The sequence below is a fragment of the Entelurus aequoreus genome, linkage group LG08 (assembly GCF_033978785.1).
Source record: "Entelurus aequoreus isolate RoL-2023_Sb linkage group LG08, RoL_Eaeq_v1.1, whole genome shotgun sequence".
In the NCBI taxonomy this organism is placed as follows: domain Eukaryota; kingdom Metazoa; phylum Chordata; class Actinopteri; order Syngnathiformes; family Syngnathidae; genus Entelurus; species Entelurus aequoreus.
Window position 1 is genome coordinate 24,239,197 of NC_084738.1, and position 21,324 is coordinate 24,260,520.

Sequence of the window (21,324 nt, forward strand, 5' to 3'; positions counted from 1 at the left end):
TGCTTCTGTCAGCAGCTACAATTAGAAACACCTCACGTCGCGTTATCAGGTGATTTTATTTTGGAATACTAAAAGTTAAATGAGATTTATCTTGACGAACAATATTATTTGCCACGACAAGCTCGTCCTCACGCCGTTAAGCAGGGAATGCGCGCGTGTGCGCGTGTGTCCATTGTTTGGCGGGGCGGGGCTTAGTGACGTAGCGGCGGTTGCAGCGAAGCGAATGTGGACAGACTCGCAGAGGATGAATCACTGAGCGGCACAACAGTCTGATCGCGGACTCACGCTTCAATTTCACACATCACATCTCAACAATTAAGGATCTCATTATTATTTCCGGGCGGTATTGACGCCACTTTTGCTCCCGTCCGCACCTTTTATTTCGCCATCATCTGCTTCCTCTCCAGCCAGCGATAGACGCCTGTCAGGCTCGCACACCGGCGTGTCAACGACAAGCAGGAAAAAGAAAAAATATTAATTTCATTCGGACACACCTTGTGCAGGACTGCCCTGAAACCGCTACAATCAACATGGATGAAGACAATCACGGTAAGGACGTGTTTCCTTTTTTTTTTTACACACCAGCTTCCTGGCGTGGATGGACGCTACACTGTACGTCTGCATCAGGGCAGTTAAAAATAAAGCACTTTTTATGCACACACACACACACACACACACACACACACACACACACACACACACACACACACACACACACACACACACACACACACACACACACACACACACACACACACACACACACACACACACACACTTTCTTAAGTAAGTCAGATTTTCCCTTGCGTCTGTTTGAAGCCTCAATCTTCTCTCCCACAATCTTGTATTTGAAGTCTGCAAACTGCATGGTGGGAATTGATAAGATAAATGGGATGGCAGCCAGACAAGCTTCATTCCCCTGTAAAGTCACCAATGTGATGAAATCCAGAGACACCAGAGCTTACTTCAGGGATGTCAAACATGCGGCCCGCGGGCCGGTGTTGTGCCGGATAATGCACCCCCGCCGTAGAATGCACCCCCTGACAGGAGCGCACTTATTTATGGGGTGTGAAATGCACAATCAATGCATAATGTTTTCTTATTTTGGGCAAATAGTGTACAGTGTGCCCCCCCCCTCTTTTAGTGTGTGTACATTTTTCCTAATTTTCCTTTAATTTATTTGTAACATGTAGACATTCCACAATCTGTGGTTATTTATTTATTTATTGTCTATGCTTAAACTCCTATGTTTCCTTAAAATTGTTTTGCATATCCTACTTGGCCTTTAGTTTGCATTCCTATAACTTATTTTTACATATCAACAATTTTTTTTTTTTTCATTTTTTTGAGATGTGGAGGATGCACTGACAGTTGTCGATGTAAAACAGAATAAAAGAAGTTATTTTCAATTAAAAACTCCCATTTTTATGTACAGACTTAACTGTGGCCCGTCAGAGGGTGCATTCTACGGCGGGGGTGCATTATCCGGCACAACACCGAATCACGGAGATGAGTTTGCCAAGTGTAAAATTGAGCTGCGTTTTTAAACTAGATGAGTAGGTTGATTGGCAACACTAAAATTGGCCCTAGTGTGTGAATGTTGTCTGTCTATCTGTGTTGGCCCTGTGATGAGGTGGCAATTTGTCCAGGGTGTACCCCACCTTCCGCCCGAATGCAGCTGAGATAGGCTCAAGCACCCCCCGCGACCCCAAAAGGGACAAGCGGTAGAAAATGGATGGATGGATGGAGGCAATTCCTGAAGAAATTGCGTGTGAATGCTCCAATGCTGAAGTTGAACTGAAATCCTGGAATTTTTTTTTAGAATTGTTGAAGGCACACAATTCCTGAACAGGCTGAATATTTTGAAGCTGGAACAGTTTAAATCAGATGAAAAATGTGGGAATTCTGGAAGAATGTCCCATTGATTTAAATGGGAATTTCCCCCAAAATTGGGAATTTCGGGAAAAGCGAGATTAAAAAAAAAAAGATAAACAACTTAAATGGTCTGAATGACTTGAAATGGTTGGTGTTGGAATTTTTCAAATCGGTCAAGAAATGTTGAATTAGTAACGTGTTGAATTGAGAAATGGTATTACAGAATTTCTGGAATTTCTGGAAAACCGGGAATTTTTCCAGTTTAAAAAACAACTTTATTTTTTGTTTTAATTAAGAGGAATGTTTGACGGTGGAACAGTTGAAGTGGGTTGAAAAATGTGGGAGGAGTAGTCGCCAGAAAAAAGGGTGATAATAGGGCTTTGGAAAACCAGGAATTCTGGAAAATCCTGGAATTTTTTTTAACTTGGAAAAAAAGTAGTTTGAATGTCCAGAATGGTGGAATGTGTTGAAGGTGGAATGGTTGGAATTGGTGGAAAAATGTGGCAATGGTGGAAGTTTGAAAAATGGCCATTTAATTTCCAATGGGAAAAATGTCCTGGAAAACCTGGAATTCTAGGAAATCTGGGAATTTTTGAAATTTGTTAAGGGCTGAACAGTTTGAAGTTGGAACGGTTGGATTTGGATAAAAAATGTGGAAGGTAGAGCGTGCCAAAATCTGGAGAATAATAATACTAATAATAATAATAATAAATAGATGAATTTTGGTGTAGAAAACCATGTCTGTGAATGTTTTGGAGCATTCACACAATTACAGAAACTGCTGTTCTAAAAGTGTCCATTGGATGTCGCAATAGCAATTCTGTTAGGCAAGCAAATGGTTTATATCGGGGCAAGCAAGTACACTAAGCAAGAGGTACACGGTAAAGCGGGGCTGCGACTCCTCCCACTCGACCCAACGTAAAACAAACAGGAGTACAATAAACAATTGGTAACCTCACTTAAAATGCTGCATGAGGCACTGATATAGGCCTGTGAAAAATATTTTCTTCTGTGCAAATTTAAAGAAAGTCAACAATGCAAATGACAAATGAGGTGGTTGATACATAGAAGCGTTTTTATTGATGCTTCATTTTGTTTTTGTTCAATCATAGATGGTCTGAGACTTAAAGTTCAATTGGTTTGTAGAAACACAGAATAAGTGTAATTTCATTGTGTTCTTGATGGTGTTTTTGAAACTGCAATAATTTTTTTCCTCAGAATTTTTTACTAACTTGAAGTGTTTTGTCAAGAGGATTATTTGTGATATGTACATTTTCAGAATGTCCTTATTCTAGTTTGGGCCAAAGTAAAACAAAGAAAACAATCTGAAGTTGTCGTAGTTGTATTTTTAAGTGATTATGCCATGATTTTACCCAACCAGCCCACGTGGGAGTAGATTGTCGTTCATGCGGCCCCTGAGCCAAAAAATAGTTTGACACTCCTGGCTTACTTGAATACTTACAGAAAAGTGTGAGACTTTTGCTATAGTTGCTAGTCATTCTGTATGTTTTCACATGATATATGTACAAAAATATTGGTCATATAAAATAATGTTTAGTAATGATTGACACTGTCAAAAGTGTTAATATTTATGTGACATCACACAGATACTTTTCTTGCCTATGTAAATGAATAAGAAGTAGAGCTTTAAAAGGCCCCATTTAATGCAAAGGTCGCTTTTTAACAAGGTAATAACAGCAATGTGTCCCTAGAGCAGGGGTCAGCAACCCAAAACGTTGAAAGAGGCATAATGGACCAACAATACAAAAGAAGAATGGAGCCGCAAAAAATTAAAAGTTTTATATAAGTGTTATAATGAAGCCAACACATAATGTGTATATATTAGCCTACTATCAAAGGCTGACGCAAATCTTCATTAACAGAAATATTGTATTTGAATTCTTTTTTTACACATTTTTGCAACCATGGAAATCATTAGTAAAATGAAGGCTTCTCACAGGATGAGATAACTTCTGGAAATTACTGGCTCAGAATGGCCAAAAGGTTTAGATGTGTGTCCAAGTTTAAGGAAACGGCAGGCTTTGCAAGCTGCGTAACATTTGCTGTGGTCTGGAACAACATGACACACAAACAACTATCAGAAATGCAGCCAATATTACATACAGATAATGTGTCATGATACATGCAAATATAAATTAAATACACAGAGGGCATAAGTAAAGGACATTAAATGAGCTCAAATATACCTACAAACGAGGCATAATGATGCAATATATACAGTACATACAGCGAGCCTAAATAGCATGTTAGCATCAATTAGCTTGCAGTCATGGATTGACCAAATATGCTTGATAAGCACTCCAGCAAATCAATAAAATCAACAAAGCTCACCTTTGTGCATTAACGCACAGCATAAAACGTTTGGTGGACAAAATGAGACAAAGAAGGATTGGCATAAAACACGTCTTTATGTGGCAGCGTCGGAGAAAGTTGTACATGTAAACAAACTACGATAAGTTCAAAGATCCCTGAAAATAGTTGGACAAAACGGTGCTTGCCAAATACTCTCATCAGTGAAGCATGTTTAATATAAACAGTGGGATTTCTAACAATTAGGAAGGTTTGTGTCATGTTTGTTCTCCTACAGAAAATATATAAAAACAAAAAAAAATTTTTTTCATTATCTTTTTCCATTTTCACACATCTCTGAAAGAGGTCCAGGGAGCCACTAGGGCTGCGCTTAAGAGTCGCGGGTTGCTGACCCCCGCCCTAGAGCCTGTTTATGACACTGATATTTGAGAAACATGTATCAATGTATGACTTTTGTATGAAGAGGCGTTCATATAGGGTCTCCACGTTTTCATAACAAAACCCTCCTTTCGCATAGAAAGAATGAGCAGTAGATGTTTGAGAGATGAGCCTACCTCGTGTATACGCCCACCACTTCATGGAAGACAGCTTTGTAAGGAAAGCTCGAAGAGATAAATAAATAAAAGGCTTCGCTACACATCTTAAAATAAAGCCTGGTGCTCTGCCAACTATCAGTCAGGCAGCTACAGATGTGGGAGCCGCAAGATTTTTCATCGCATTTTTCTCAAGCGAATAGGCAAACTTAGCATGATGCTTCTATTGAAATGAGCACCGTAGCTCCCAGAGCTATGCTAATTGGGGTGTGAATCTTTAGGTACCCAAAGAGTCGATCTGATTCGGATTCCTGGGGTGACGATTGGATTCTTAATCGATTCAACATGAATCTCGATTCAAACAGATTCTCGCAATGTATTTTTTGGTCTTAGTTATAATGAAACTTTTTCAAAACAGGTTATAGGTTAAAACGCTCCTTCTGGTTACATGGATATGGCCTAAAAATGTCTTTTAAAAAATAGATTCTTATTTTTTTTACAAGAATCCATTTTTTAAGACCTTTTTAGGCTATCTCCAAATGTATTCTTATAAAAAATAAATGAATTAAAACATTTTTTTTTTGAAAATTATGAATTGATTTAGAATCGAGGTAAATGAGAATCGATTTTTTGTGGACTCCTACATGCTAGTGCTAATTTGTCCCCTTCTGCCCCACTCTTTAAGGTTTGTGATACAGTATGTAGCGGAGACAAGTGCGGAGTTACAGTACCTATGCTGTGTTTCCCACAGGACTGCAATCTATTTGTGGTGGGGGTAATGTAATTTGTTATCTGTAGTGGAATGACTTAGAAGAGACAAAAATGGTTAAAAAAAACCATGTGAAAATCAAGAAACATATGTTTTCAAACACAAATTAACTTTCTTCTGTTGATTCCTTTTGGTGATTTTTTTTTACGTGACAAACAAAACAGAGGTGCCTGTGAGTGCTTGGAGAAGGCGGAAGTGCCCACAGTAGCACCCGCTGCTCTTTGAGAGGAGCCTTATGTGATCTCATGTCAGTCTGCAAAAGTTCCCAATAACATCAGATAAAGTCACTAGATTTTTTGCTAGTTTTATTTTTTGTAAGACTAATATCTCAACAAAGTCACTGACTTGGCTATACTAATTCCTTCCTACTACGTCTTCCTATTCTCTGGCAGACCAGATGCGTTTGAGGTGTTAAGAAGCTGAGTTCTGATGCATGCTGATACCTACTGTGCAGAGTTGTAACGACAATCTACATTCACGTACAGTCTCATTAATGTATTTATAAGCAAGGGCAATCTATATGTGTTGGTCCAAACTTATTTGGGGCAGTCCGCACACTGATATGTAAAAAGTGTATAAAGTGCACAATGGCGCTTTTTGGGGCCACACACACTGACTATGTTTCCGTGCACTAAATTAGTCTGATTTCTCAAATATATATTTTTTTGTATTTTCACACCTACGGGTAAAGTCCAAGTGTTCATGCATACTCTCTAAGGTGACTTTTGGTCGTACACTGTGTGTCTCCCGTACACTGGAGGACGTACCACTGGTCTAATCAAAATGTATGTTTGTGTCTTGTGTAGACAAAGCAGGACAATGTGTACCAATATAATATATATTAAAAAAAATCTTCATTGCTCAAACGGCCCAATTGTTGTTCTCCCGCGTGACTCAGACCTACTTCCTGTTGCTAAGCCTTCTGGGTAGTGTAGTATATAAACATTTGGCAACTTTTAAGTATACATTGTATAAAACGAATACAATATCAATAAAAAAATTGTTTAACATTTTTTTGCTGAAACCCTGCGCTTTTTGAGTTTGGGTTACAATGAACAGTTACAACATTGATAACAACAAATTCCTAAAATCACAAGTTGATTCGATGTTACTGAAAAAAATAACCACTTTTTGCAGCAACTTTCTGAAAAAGCTGCTGCAAATTCAGGCCTATGATAAGGTACCTTTAACTGTCAGAGCTGCATGGTGCCTGTATGCTCTCTTTGACCACTATACCGCTACCTTATCACACATGCAGGATACTCCTGGCCAGATAATCCCAACCACCTTGAAAGCAAATGTAAACAGCCTGATAACAGTTTTGTCAGTTAAACTGTGAGAGATTAGTGAGAGCCAAGCAGCAGGCATCCTCATTTCCCACTTCCACATTTTCTCCCCTGCATGTAAACCAATAAAAAACTTTGGACCTGAATTGGAATGAACAAATTTCATGAAGCCGAACTATATTAATGTTTAAAGATGCATAGAATGTGGTCTGTTGGTCATTAAGACAAATCGTAATTGCATATTTATAGTCTCGTGAACAGGCTTTATCATTTTGGACAGGCAGTCCGATGAAATGTAGCAGAAAGTCACTTTTAGATGTGTCGTAATTCTAATGTTTTAGGATCTACAAGAAATGAATTAATTATTCCATCAGGGGGGTGGATCGATTCCTTAAATTCCACTGAATCCTAATTATTTTCTATGACCAAATGTCCCAACACTTCTGTGAATGTCATTGACGGATGGGTGATATGGCCTAAAATCTATATAACTGCCAATAGGGATGATGTTTGATAAGGAATTATCAAGTTCGAGCCTATTATCGAATCCTCTTATCGAACCGATTCCTTATCGATTCTCTTATCGAGTCCAGATAGGTTGTTGTATATGGAAAAAAACCCACAATATTTGGTTTAACAAAAGCTCACTTTTATTATATAATAAAAAAATAAAATCTAATAAATAAATAAATATTGACTGTTACCCACCTAAAAAAAAAAAAAAATAAAATAAAAAAATATTGACTGTTGTTACCCAAAGTATATTAAGTGGGATTTTTCAGAGAAACAAATATATACAGTAACACAAAAACAACCTGTCTCTGTGATCACTATAGGTGTATAAATAATAATATAGTGTTAAATAAAATCCGTCCCTTGGGCACAAAACTGAAAATAATACAGCTCTCCAAAAAGTGCACTTCTGCTGCTATTTGACATAACTGTTTGTTATGATGCTTTGACATTTTTGCACTTTATTTCTTTATTGAAAGAACATTCTATGAAGAGAAAAGTTATTTGCAAATGTGGTTACAATGCTAATAAATGAAAAGTTAAAGCTAAAAAAAGAAATACACTTTATTGAGTTAACATTATTTCTTTATGGGGGAAAAATGTTATGAGCTAGAGAATATAACAACTACACTACCCAGCATGCAACGGGAGTTACGAGCATGCGCGGTAGCCCCGAAAAGCAGAGGTGTGGACTCGAGTCACATGACTTGGACTCGAGTCAGACTCGAGTCATGAATTTGATGACTTTAGACTCGACTTGACAAAATGTAAAGAGACTTGCAACTCGACTTAGACTTTAACATCAATGACTTGTGACTTCACTTGGACTTGAGCCTTTTGACTTGACATGACTTGCTACTTTCCCCAAAACCTAAAGCTTAAAAAGTTATTTGGGAGCACTCCGTAGCTTTCATTTTGTACGTGTCTGTCTATCAGCGTGTGTGCTGCGTGTCAGCGTGTGTGCTCGCAGTACAACAGCCAATCAAATTAGATCTACATTGTTTTCATCACACAGCATTCAGCCAATCAATTGCAGGACAACCAATGAACAAGAGTTGTCAAACAACGCGCCAGTGAGAGAGATTTATACCAAAGTTGGTTTCGTTCGGGTATAAAAACTACGACTTGGTCAACAAAAAAGGAATTGCCGTATGCAAATCACGCAGTTCGAATATTACAGACGGAGACGCAACAACTTCCAACTTCGTTCGACATTTGAAGTTGCACAAAGAAGGGTAAGTTTTGAATGTAAGATAACGTTTATTGGCTAAGTAACGTGACTTTTATTTGCTGTGTAGTTAAATCAGTGAGGCTGTAAACTCACTGCTAACGTCATAACCATAGACATCTTATAAGGGTACGCAGCATCGAGCGCTACTGCTTACTGGCGCAGACGAGACGCGGGGCCGCCATCTTGGAGTGGTGATCCGCTCCACTCAGTGCAATTCATTTGGCAGGAGCAATGAACTGTCAGCGCATTTAATTCATCTTACCTCACTGAATACCACTCATTTTCACACGCTTTTTTGTCATACGTGTAGCTATGATAACGGACACATATTTTATTATTCATAGTTTGCTTAACAGTAATATAATATTCTTATATGCTATAAGTGACCAGACGTCCGAGATCAAAACCGGGAATATAAGCCCAGAGAAGGGGGGAAAAAAAGGTCAGCTATTTTTTAAGTTGAAGAAACAATATAATTACGTTATATATACATGCGTATATCCTACATAAACAATGTATGAATACATTAGATATCTATATATCTTATAGACCGTATCTCTGTTGCTGCAGCAGCAGAGAGTTTATTCTGTCTTGACACTTTGATACCTTGTATTACATTCTTCCCTTAAATTATCATGTTTACAGTGATTGTTATATATGTATTTTTTATGTATGTCACTTTGGAAAAAGCGTCTGCCAAATACTTAAACATATATAAACACCTGAAAGTCTTTATATCAGCTAAAACCACCAATCTGTTTCACTGGATTCAGAATAAAACCAAATGCTGTCTTACCCAACAATGTTAGTATTTGAATATTGTTACTTGAAGACTTATTCCTGGTTACAATTATACTGTTAAGAAAGTATTGTCTTATATTTTGCCTAAAATGAGAATGCATCATAATCAGTGGCGGCTGGTGAATTTTGTTTTAGGTGGGTCTGAAAGTTTGTAAACCAAACCCCTGTAGGGTCGTCATCCTCCCCCAGAAGATTTATTTGTGATTTTCACATACAAATATTGAAGATCTTTGCTCCTTCTCAACTATGTGGTAATGTTATTTTCATAAAATACAACCAATAGTACATTAATGTTAAATCTTACTTGTGAAAAGTAATCCCCCGATTCCTATTTTCAACAGTCCGCTCATTTGAGCAGAAAAACGCTGAACACCAGCCCGGCATCTTTGTTTTCTACCTGTCAACTGTCAGTTTAGGCTGCTCGCCGGCTCCTCATCACCACTTCAAGATGCAATATGCTCGCGTCACAGCAACCAATACTGCGTCTACTTATAAGATGTCTATGGTTATAACATCATTTCAAACACAGCAATCTGTTGCGTCCACTGCAGTTTGCTACCTTATTCATACTTTTTATCAAGTGATTTTTTTAAGCAGGGTTGCATGAGGTACCTATACTTAACGTTACGTTAGTCAATGTATCACACACAGTAACATAACGTTAGACGGCGGTCAGCAGCACCGTGTATTTTAGCCACCTACAAAAAGACAAACATAGTCAAATAAAGGTCAGTTAAAATGTTTACTGTATTAAGAATATGTGTACATATTGCATAGGGCCCTGACATCTAAAAAGTAAAACTCTGTTCATTGTTATGTTCGTGTATTTGTTATGTTTTTCATATGTACGCACACATAAACACACGTACAGTATGAGATGAGATCAATGAGATAAGGTAAGAACAGAATAGAAACTGCTGTGGAACTAGTTACAATGCAATATGCCATGGAAATACAATGTTAACACTTTTGTACAAATAAGTACAGTTGCACTTGTTTTTGCAAATGTGTTTATTCTGTAAAGGAATGAGTTAAATGTTTAAAATTGTTTAAACTATTAAAATGACTGGTTAATAGTGCTATTATGAATTGCAATGTCAGTACTATTTTTTTTCCTGCTATTTCAAATGCACTTGTTTTAATAAATAAATACAGCGGTTTAAAAGCATACACAATCCGTGTAAAAATATTAGTCTGTGGTTAAAAGGACTTGAAAGGACTCGAAACTCAAAATGCAGGACTTGTGACTTGACTTGAGACTTTCCAGTCTTGACTTTGGACTTGACTCGGGACTTGCCTGTCTTGACTCGGGACTTGACTCGAGACTTGAGGGCAAAGACTTGAGACTTACTTGTGACTTGCAAAGCAATGACTTGGTCCCACCTCTGCCGAAAAGTGTTGCATGTTGCCACGCGGTGAAAGTAAACGTCAAGAACTCAGCCAACACGCCTCGTCTGCATTATTTATAATTAGACCGACAACACATCTACAGTGTGATTTTGTTTTGTTTACAAGAAAAGAAAAACAAAAGTTAAAAAAGGGAGATATGTTGTATATATATATGTATGTGCTGCGGTTGTTTTAAGAACGTTGCGACAGGTGCCGTAAAGGAGGTGCGTTGCTATGTTTCCGGTTGGTCGTAAAAGTGTTCGTCATGTGATTTACCCTGCTAAAATCTCTCAGTAAAGTTATTCGATGGATTATAGCTTTTGTTTTGAACTTCATTACACCTTGGAGCGCTTTTTCCCGTCCATTGTTTTCCTGCTTTCGCTATCTGCGCCTAATGACTGAGCTACGTGATGTCCCACGGAGCATTTCTGGTCGGGACGGGATTCGAATAAAGAATCAACTCTTTTCCTTTACTATAGTGGTCTCGATAACGGGTACCGGTTCTCAAAAAGGGATTCGAGTCCGAGGACTCGGTTCTTTTCTAATCAAACAACCGGGAAAACCGGTTTCGAGTATCATCCCTAACTGCCAATGGCTCTGATTTAAAGTCATTAAGTCCTGTAAACAATAACATAAAACGAAAAAAAACTATTTTGTGATTGTAAAAAATATCGATCTAATCACTCAAGTACTGACCATATGCTGATACTATACTTTGTATCGTTATTGTAAATATTTGTATCCATCTACCCACCCATGTTTTCATTGAAGAGCTCTTGCCTAGCGGCTAGCATGGCTTTTTGTATAAAGTCCTGAAGTCCTGTAAATAATAACAAGGAATGACCAAAAAATATTTTATGATAATAAAAATATTGACCGAATAATCACTGTAGTATAGGGCTGCAACAACTAATTAAAAGGATTAAATCGATTATAAAAATAGTTGGCGATTAATTTAGTCATCGATTCGTTGGATCTATGCTATGCGCATGCACAGAGGCAATTTATTATTATTATTATTATTTTAATTTTTTTAATAAACCTTTATTTATAAACTTCAACATGTAAAAACAGCTGAGAAACAATAATCAAAATAAGTATGGTGCCAGTATGCTGTTTTTCCCCCCAATAAATTACTGGAAAGGATAGAAATGTAGTTTGTCTCTTTTATCCGATTATTAATCGATTAATCGAAGTAATAATCAACAGATTAATCGATTATCAAATTAATCGTTAGTTGCAGCCCTACTGTAGTATTGGCGGTATACTGACACTATACTTGGTATCGTTACTGCCGATATTTGTATAATTCTGACCACTCCGTTTACATTCAAGAGCTCTAGCTTAGCGGTTAGCATGGCTTCTTGTATCCTCCTGTGGTGTGTAGTGTAGCATGTTTTGCTATTCCTTGTTCTCTAGTCCTCCAGTGATAATGGTACATGTTAGAAACAGTCTCTAAACTGCCACCTTAACGTGGTAGAGGAGTTTGCGTGTCCCAATAATCCTAGGAGCTATGTTGTCCGGGGGCTTCTATGCCCCCTGGTAGGGTCTCCCAAGGCAAACTGGTCCTAGGTGAGGGATCAGACAAAGAGCACAGCCCGAAGAGGCAACGTGGGTTCCCCCTCCAATGGGCTCACCACCCATAGCAGGGGCCATAGAGGTCGGGTGCAGTGTGAGCTGGGCGGAAGCCGAAGGCATGGCACTTGGCGGTCCGATCCTCGGCTACATAAGCTAGCTCTTGGGACGTGGAACGTCACCTCGCTGGGGGGGAAGGAGCCTGAGCTAGTGCGTGAGGTGGAGAAGTTCCGGCTAGATATAGTCGGACTCACTTCGACGCACAGCAAGGGCTCTGGAACCAGTTCTCTTGAGAGGGGCTGGACTCTCTTCCACTCTAGCGTTGCCGGCAGTGAGAGGCGACGGGCTGGGGTGGCAATTCTTGTTGCCCCCCGGCTCAAAGCCTGCACGTTGGAGTTCAACCCAGTGGACGAGAGGGTAGTTTCCCTCCGCCTTCGGGTGGGGACGGGTCCTGACTGTTGTTTGCGCTTCCGCGCCAAACGGCAGCTCAGAGTACCCACCCTTTTTGGATTCACTCGAGGGAGTACTGGAGAGTGCTCCCCCGGGTGATTCCCTCGTTCTACTGGGGGACTTCAACGCTCATGTTGGCAGCGACAGTGAAACCTGGAGAGGCGTGATTGGGAAGAATGGCCGCCCGGATCTGAACCCGAGTGGTGTTTTGTTATTGGACTTTTGTGCTCGTCACAGATTGTCAATAACAAACACCATGTTCAAACATAAGGGTGTCATATGTGCACTTGGCACCAGGATACCCTAGGCCGCAGTTCCATGATCGACTTTGTAGTTGTGTCATCAGATTTGCGGTCTCATGTTTTGGACACTCGGGTGAAGAGAGGGGCGGAGCTTTCTACCGATCACCACCTGGTGGTGAGTTGGCTGCGATGGTGGGGGAGGATGCCGGACAGACCTGGCAGGCCCAAGCGCATTGTGAGGGTTTGCTGGGAACGCCTGGCAGAGTCTCCTGTCAGAGAGAGTTTCAATTCCCACCTCCGGAAGAACTTTGAACATGTCACGAGGGAGGCGCTGGACATTGAGTCCGAGTGGACGATGTTCCGTACCTCTTTTGTCGGGGCAGCCGATTGGAGCTGTGGCCGCAAGGTGGTTGGTGCCTGTCGTGGCGGTAATCCTAGAACCGTCAGGGATGCCGTCAAGCTGAAGAAAGAGTCCTATCGGGCTCTTTTGGCTCATAGGACTCCGGAGGCAGCAGACAGGTACCAACGCGCCAAGCGGTGTGCGGCTTCAGCAGTCGCGGAGGCAAAAACTCGAACATGGGAGGAGTTCGGGGAAGCCATGGAAAACGACTTCCGGACGGCTTCGAAGCGATTCTGGACCACCATCCGCCGCCTCAGGAAGGGGAAGCAGTGTAATGTCAACACCGTGTATGGTGGGGATGGTGTTCTGCTGACCTCGACTGCGGATGTTGTGTATCGGTGGAGGGAATACTTTGAAGACCTCCTCAATCCTACCAGCACGTCTTCCTATGAGGAAGCAGGGCCTGGGGAATCTGTGGTGGGCTCTCCTATTTCTGGGGCTGAGGTTGCCGAGGTAGTTAAAAAGCTCCTCGGTGGCAAGGCCCCGGGGGTGGATGAGATCCGCCCGAGTTCCTTAAGGCTCTAGATGTTGTGGGGCTGTCTTGGTTGACAAGACTCTGCAACATCGCGTGGACATCGGGGGCGGTACCTCTGGATTGGCAGACCGGGGTGGTAGTTCCTCTCTTTAAGAAGGGGAACCGGAGGGTGTGTTCCAACTATCGTGGGATCACACTCCTCAGCCTTCCCGGTAAGGTCTATTCAGGTGTACTGGAGAGGAGGCTACGCCGGATAGTCGAACCTCGGATTCAGGAGGAACAATGTGGTTTTCGTCCTGGTCGTGGAACTGTGGACCAGCTCTATACTCTCGGCAGGGTCCTTGAGGGTGCATGGGAGTTTGCCCAACCAGTCTACATGTGCTTTGTGGACTTGGAGAAGGCATTCAACCGTGTACCCCGGGAAGTCCTGTGGGGAGTGCTCAGAGAGTATGGGGTAGGACTGTCTTATTGTGGCGGTTCGCTCCCTGTATGATCAGTGTCAGAGCTTGGTCCGCATTGCCAGCAGTAAGTCGGACCTGTTTCCAGTGAGGGTTGGACTCCGCCAAGGCTGCCCTCTGTCACCGATTCTGTTCATAACCTTTATGGACAGAATTTCTAGGCGCAGTCAGGGCGTTGAGGGTATCTGGTTTGGTGGCTGCAGGATTAGGTCTCTGCTATTTGCAGATGATGTGGTCCTGATGGCTTCATCTGGCCAAGATCTTCAGCTCTCACTGGATCGGTTCGCAGCCGAGTGTGAAGCGACTGGGATGGGAATCAGCACCTCCAAGTCCGAGTCCATGGTTCTCGCCCGGAAAAGGGTGGAATGCCATCTCCGGGTTGGGGAGGAGATCTTGCCCCAAGTGGAGGAGTTCAAGTACCTCGGAGTCTTGTTCACGAGTGAGGGAAGAGTGGATCGTGAGATCGACAGGCAGATCGGTGCGGCATCTTCAGTTATGCGGACGCTGTATCGATCCGTTGTGGTGAAGAAGGAGCTGAGCCGGAAGGCAAAGCTCTCGATTTACCGGTCGATCTACGTTCCCATCCTCACCTATGGTCATGAGCTTTGGGTCATGACCGAAAGGACAAGATCACGGGTACAAGCGGCCGAAATGAGCTTCCTCCGCCGGGTGGCGGAGCTCTCCCTTAGAGATAGGGTGAGAAGCTCTGTCATCCGGGATGAGCTCAAAGTAAAGCCGCTGCTCCTCCACATCGAGAGGAGCCAGATGAGGTGGTTCGGGCATCTGGTCAGGATGCCACCCGAACGCCTCCCTAGGGAGGTGTTTCGGGCACGTCCGACCGGTAGGAGGCCACGGGGAAGACCCAGGACACGTTGGGAAGACTATCTCTCCCGGCTGGCCTGGGAACGCCTCGGGATCCCCCGGGAGGAGCTGGACGAAGTGGCTGGGGAGAGGGAAGTTTGGGCTTCCCTGCTTAGGCTGCTGCCCCCGCGACCTGACCTCGGATAAGCAGAAGAAGATGGATGGATGGATGGAAACAGTTTGTTTTCTAATTGACGTTAAGAACTTTATCTCACCATGGTGGTAGAACAAAATATACCAAAAAACAACAAGAATAACATAACAAACCTACAAATATACATCCTTATAGTCAGTGTTGATCACGAGACGCCCTGTCAAAGAGAGCCGAGACATACCGTTTGTGATGCGTCTGGAAACAGCCACGCACCGGAATGAATTATTCAGGTAACTTACCATAAATGTTCAACTGATGAGGCGCTTTCCTTTGACTCTCACTCGCTAACTCGCACGGCCACCGCTGCACACATCACTTAACATTGCTCACATGCACACCTTCATTTCGGGGTGCTATGGTGTCGCACGCATGGCGCATAAAGGAGATAAGTTTGTCACCGCTGCTGCTTTAACAAGAGGAGCCTGTCAACTGAAAGCAGATACGCAACAATGTGTCACATTCCTGTGCATCTCCGTGTCATATTTAATCCGATTCGCTCACAGTTTGCTCATTTGTTGGGCTCTGCTGCTGTCATTGCAGTGTGTGCATACAATCTGCACTGTTTATATATATATATATATATATATATATATATATATATATATATATATATATATATATATATATATATATATATATATATATATATATATATATATATATATATATATATATATATATATATATATATATATATATATATATACATATAAACATATGTTCAAATGTGAGAACAACAAAGCAAGCATATGCAATGACATGCCACGGGATTAATAGACGGCTGAACAAATAAGACCCCCCCCCAGCACCAACACTCAAGTTCCTGGACTTAATGACCCTTTGTAAGCACATACTATATGAGCATTAAAGCTGATGTATCTGGAGTACATTTTAGCATACAATGACAGCTATGTTTCGTCATCTTAAAGGTACACTGGCTTGTAATAATGCCATCAGTGTTCATATAGTGTCCGTCGCACGTACAGTAAATTACATTTAAATGAATCCTGGAGCAAAAACAACACTATTTTGCCTTACTGCAAATTTCAGTGCAGCATGGTGAGGAATGTCATTGATGGGGAAGTGGACAGGCACCTTGGTCTATGTTTTGGAGCAAGACTTATTTATGCACCGAATAAAAGCTTCAACTGTGCGGCGATGTTTTATTTGCACTGCAGACTAGGCTTCATATTATATATTTCTCTAACAAGAAGTGCCAGATGCCGCAGCGCCAAGTTTGCCAACAGAGCTGAGCCTCAAAGTGGATAAATAAACTGCTAAATGTGTTATTAGTTAGTCGTGTACAGGGCCACTCAGGCTTAACTGGGGCCCTAAGCAGAAATTTATTTGGAGGCCCCTTCCTCTCATTACAAAAGTCTTTACGACTGTTATACTTCTTGATCAAGCTTCATTTGATGCATGTTTTGTACTAAAATTTTAGCATCATTAAAACATATACCGTATTTTTCGGACTATAAGTCGCAGTTTTTTTCATAGTTTGGCCGGGGGTGCGACTTATACTCAGGAGCGACTTATGTGTGAAATTATTAACACATTACCGTAAAATATCAAATAATATTATTTAGCTCATTCACGTAAGAGACTAGACGTATAAGATTTCATGGGATTTAGCGATGAGGAGTGACAGATTGTTTGGTAAACGTATAGCATGTTCTATATGTTATAGTTATTTGAATGACTCTTACCATAATATGTTACGTTAACATACCAGGCACGTTCTCAGTTGGTTGGTTACTTATTCAGCCTGTTGTTCACTATTCTTTATTTATTTTAAATTGCCTTTCAAATGTCTATTCTTGGTGTTGGGTTTTATCAAATACAATTCCCCAAAAAATGCGACTTATACTCCAGTGCGACTTACATATGTTTTTTTCCTTCTTTATTATGCATTTTCGGCAGGTGCGACTTATACTCCGAAAAATACGGTATGTTCAATCCTTGCTATCTCAACCCCACCCGGGTTTTGAATCCAGTACCTTCTGCCTTGCAAAACAAGTACTATGTCAATGCGCCACAAGAGCTACGGGGAATGTGTGGGTATATCTGCCATTATATTCTCATCAGTGACAAAGCCAGAAGCATCCTGTAATTAATTAATTGACATTTTACATGCGCTTCTTTCCTCAAAACAGTGATCTCCACGGATTGCAGGGCACTACGCACAGCGTATGAGGCGCGGCAACCATGGTTGTGTATCCTCAGTGTACAGCTGGTCACAAATAGGCTTTTTTTTTATAGGGCTCGAAAGGGCACGTGATTTCGCAAAGCATTGTACATGGCTCAACTCAACCAGCGGTATTGTGAGAGAGAGCAACTAACTGGATTAAAATTGATCGTACAAAATAAAACAATCTCGGGACTGTACCAAATCAAACTGGACCCTGTTCCAAAGGCTCCTTGAAAAATATATGTACAATTGGTGGGATTGATCTATATAAGCACGTCCAAGAGACAAGATTTGAGCAAAAGCAGAACGTGTCCTGTATCTCAATCGTTAACGGAATGCCAAATTGGTCAAGGCTCACAGAGACCTCGGAATTTTGCATCAAAAAAAGAAGACTGTCGTCCTTTCAGAGAAAGGTCAACAGGACTTGTCACTGTGTGGTATCTCCTGGAGAAATGTGTTTCAAACTAAGTATATTTCAAGTCTGAAATACACTTCACATTAATGTGGTAAATAGTCTTCTAAATTATTGATCTATGATTTGGGGTATTGCTTTTTCCTCCAAATACTGTACGTTGTTTGTAACCCGCAGCTAGCTTATCTTAGCAGCTAACGCTAACAGCCTACTAATTGCTACATGTGCAACAGAATAAAACACGCTTTGAATCAAACTTGCCAGTATGAAAATGCTGTGAACACACTAACATGTACCAGGTGATGGCCTGAAAAGTCATGTTTGATCGTCTCACGGTTGCTCTCCAGGCTATTCATTGTCTCTGAGCTCACTACAATGGAAATGAGACAAATTCCGCCAAATCGTTTTTTTTCCCCACGAAGCGATCATGAGGTTGTGATCATTGTGGTAGTTAATTATGACGCATGTTTTGTACTTGGTAAAGAAAAGAACACAACTTTAGGAGTCAAATAGGTTATTCAGAGGCCAGCAAGAACCACAATGCATTGCGTTTCCACATCACACTTTAGAGCAGGCCTGGGCAATTATTTTGACTCGGGGGGCCACATTTGGAGAAAAAATGTGTCTGGGGGATGGTATATCTATTATTAGGAACACTAATACAAAACCTCACAATAATGTCTGATTGAATGCTAAAACCATTATGACAGTTGTTATGACTCCTTTAAAAATGAATTTTACACTTTTTTACTGAATGAGACACCCAGAATGTACAAACCCCGTTTCCATATGAGTTGGGAAATTGTGTTAGATGTAAATATAAACGGAATACAATGATTTTCAAATCCTTTTCAACCCATATTCAATTGAATGCACTACAAAGACAAGATATTTGATGTTCAAACTCATAAACTTTTTTTTTTTTTTGCAAATAATAATTAACTTAGAATTTCATGGCTGCAACACGTGCCAAAGTAGTTGGGAAAGGGCATGTTCACCACTGTGTTACATGGCCTTTCCTTTTAACAACACTCAGTAAACGTTTGGGAACTGAGGAGACACATTTTTTAAGCTTCTCAGGTGGAATTCTTTCCCATTCTTGCTTGATGTACAGCTTAAGTTGTTCAACAGTCCGGGGGTCTCCGTTGTGGTATTTTAGGCTTCATAATGCGCTAAACATTTTCAATGGGAGACAGGTCTGGACTACAGGCAGGCCAGTCTAGTACCCGCACTCTTTTACTATGAAGCCACGTTGATGTAACACTTGGCTTGGCATTGTCTTGCTGAAATAAGCAGGGGCGTCCATGGTAACGTTGCTTGGATGGCAACATATGTTGCTCCAAAACCTGTATGTACCTTTCAGCATTAATAGCGCCTTTACAGATGTGTAAGTTACCCATGTCTTGGGCACTAATACACCCCCATACCATCACAGATGCTGGCTTTTCAACTTTGCGCCTATAACAATCCGGATGGTTCTTTTCCTCTTTGGTCCGGAGGACACGACGTCCACAGTTTCCAAAAACAATTTGAAATGTGGACTCGTCAGACCACAGAACACTTTTCCACTTTGTATCAGTCCATCTTAGATGAGATCAGGCCCAGCGAAGCCGACGGCGTTTCTGGGTGTTGTTGATAAATGGTTTTCGCCTTGCATAGGAGAGTTTTAACTTGCACTTACAGATGTAGCGACCAACTGTAGTTACTGACAGTGGGTTTCTAAAGTGTTCCTGAGCCCATGTGGTGATATCCTTTACACACTGATGTCGCTTGTTGATGCAGTACAGCCTGAGGGATCGAAGGTCACGGGCTTAGCTGCTTACGTGCAGTGATTTCTCCAGATTCTCTGAACCCTTTGATGATATTACAGACCGTAGATGGTGAAATCCCTAAATTCCTTGCAATAGCTGATTGAGAAAGGTTTTTCTTAAACTGTTCAACAATTTGCTCACGCATTTGTTGACAAAGTGGTGACCCTCGCCCCATCCTTGTTTGGGAATGACTGAGCATTTCATGGAATCTACTTTTATACCCAATCATGGCACCCACCTGTTCCCAATTTGCCTGTTCACCTGTGGGATGTTCCAAATAAGTGTTTGATGAGCATTCCTCAACTTTATCAGTATTTATTGCCACCTTTCCCAACTTCTTTGTCACGTGTTGCTGGCATCAAATTCTAAAGTTAATGATTATTTGCACAAAAAAAAATGTTTATCAGTTTGAACATCAAATATGTTGTCTTTGTAGCATATTCAACTGAATATGGGTTGAAAATTATTTGCAAATCATTGTATTCCGTTTATATTTACATCTAACACAATTTCCCAACTCATATGGAAACGGGGTTTGTACATGAAAATAAAGAATGTGTGATTTACAATATTAACTATGAACGATAAAACACTGAATATTGACAACATATGAATGTCACACCCCCTCTCGATCGACATATTTTACAATCAAGTGAAACGCAACAAAAATGCAACAAACCGCGCAATATGAACGTGAAGGGTAAAAAAAACCCCACATACAACCTGATATATCTGATATAGCACTAAGCTTTAGAACTTTGTTGTAAAAATCTCCTTCCGCCTCTGTCCTTGTCCTTGACACCCGCATTTCGGGCTGGCCGCTCTGGAAGCACTGTGGAAACGCTCCCCACCCCCACTGCTTGGTGCCACGTCTGAGCTACTGTGACTTAGATTACCATAGTAGCTAGTATATCATGCAAAAGGGCAGATTCCAACCTTTGAAATACTTTGTATAGTTCAAGACTTACGGTAATTTTGAAAACATCACTGCACATCATAATGGCGGCTACAGATTCGATCGTACATTTTTTTTTTTTATTATTTGGGAATGTCCGGTGGGCCAGATTGAAAAGCTTAACGGGCCGCATGCGGCCCCCAGGCCTTAATTTGCTCAGGTCTGCTTTAGAGCCTGATTGTCTTCAATGGTTAGTGTAATGATGCTATGTTTCCAGCCAATACTGTATAGCGTCACTTCCCCGTTACATCAGGTGAGGCGGGTGGGTGTGGAGCTGAATTAGCAAGTCGCATCTAATTTTGTCTGCAAGGGCCTTTTAACGATGCACTTACTTACCAAGCACACCTTTCACGCTACTTTTTTGTGCACTTATCCCCCTCAAAAGATAGGCTCCTGGGAAACATCGCCCAACCTATGCAGCATTTGGACCGGCCTGAATGCACTCACTGTATGTGTGACTTCTTGGCATCGAGCACTGCGGCTCTGAGGGGAATTAGTGGGTTAGAAGGGGAAGTCGTGTGATTCGGGTTCGCTCTTTGTTGTGGCTCTAGGCGCACTGTGTGGGAGGGCACCAGACAGTCACTTGGGGATGTTCGCCATTGGAAGTGGGACTAG

At 41.3% G+C, this 21,324-nt stretch overlaps 1 protein-coding gene across 1 annotated transcript in view; it reads left to right on the plus strand.

Moving 5' to 3' along the window:
* Positions 1-252: 252 nt before the first annotated feature.
* The window catches only part of cyth3a (cytohesin 3a), a 61,759-nt gene continuing 40,687 nt past the window's right edge, over positions 253-21,324 (plus strand). The window contains exon 1 of the mRNA XM_062056075.1: positions 253-549. Coding sequence (XP_061912059.1) covers positions 531-549 — 19 coding nt within the window. The 5' untranslated portion in view covers positions 253-530. The remainder of the gene's footprint in view (positions 550-21,324) is intronic.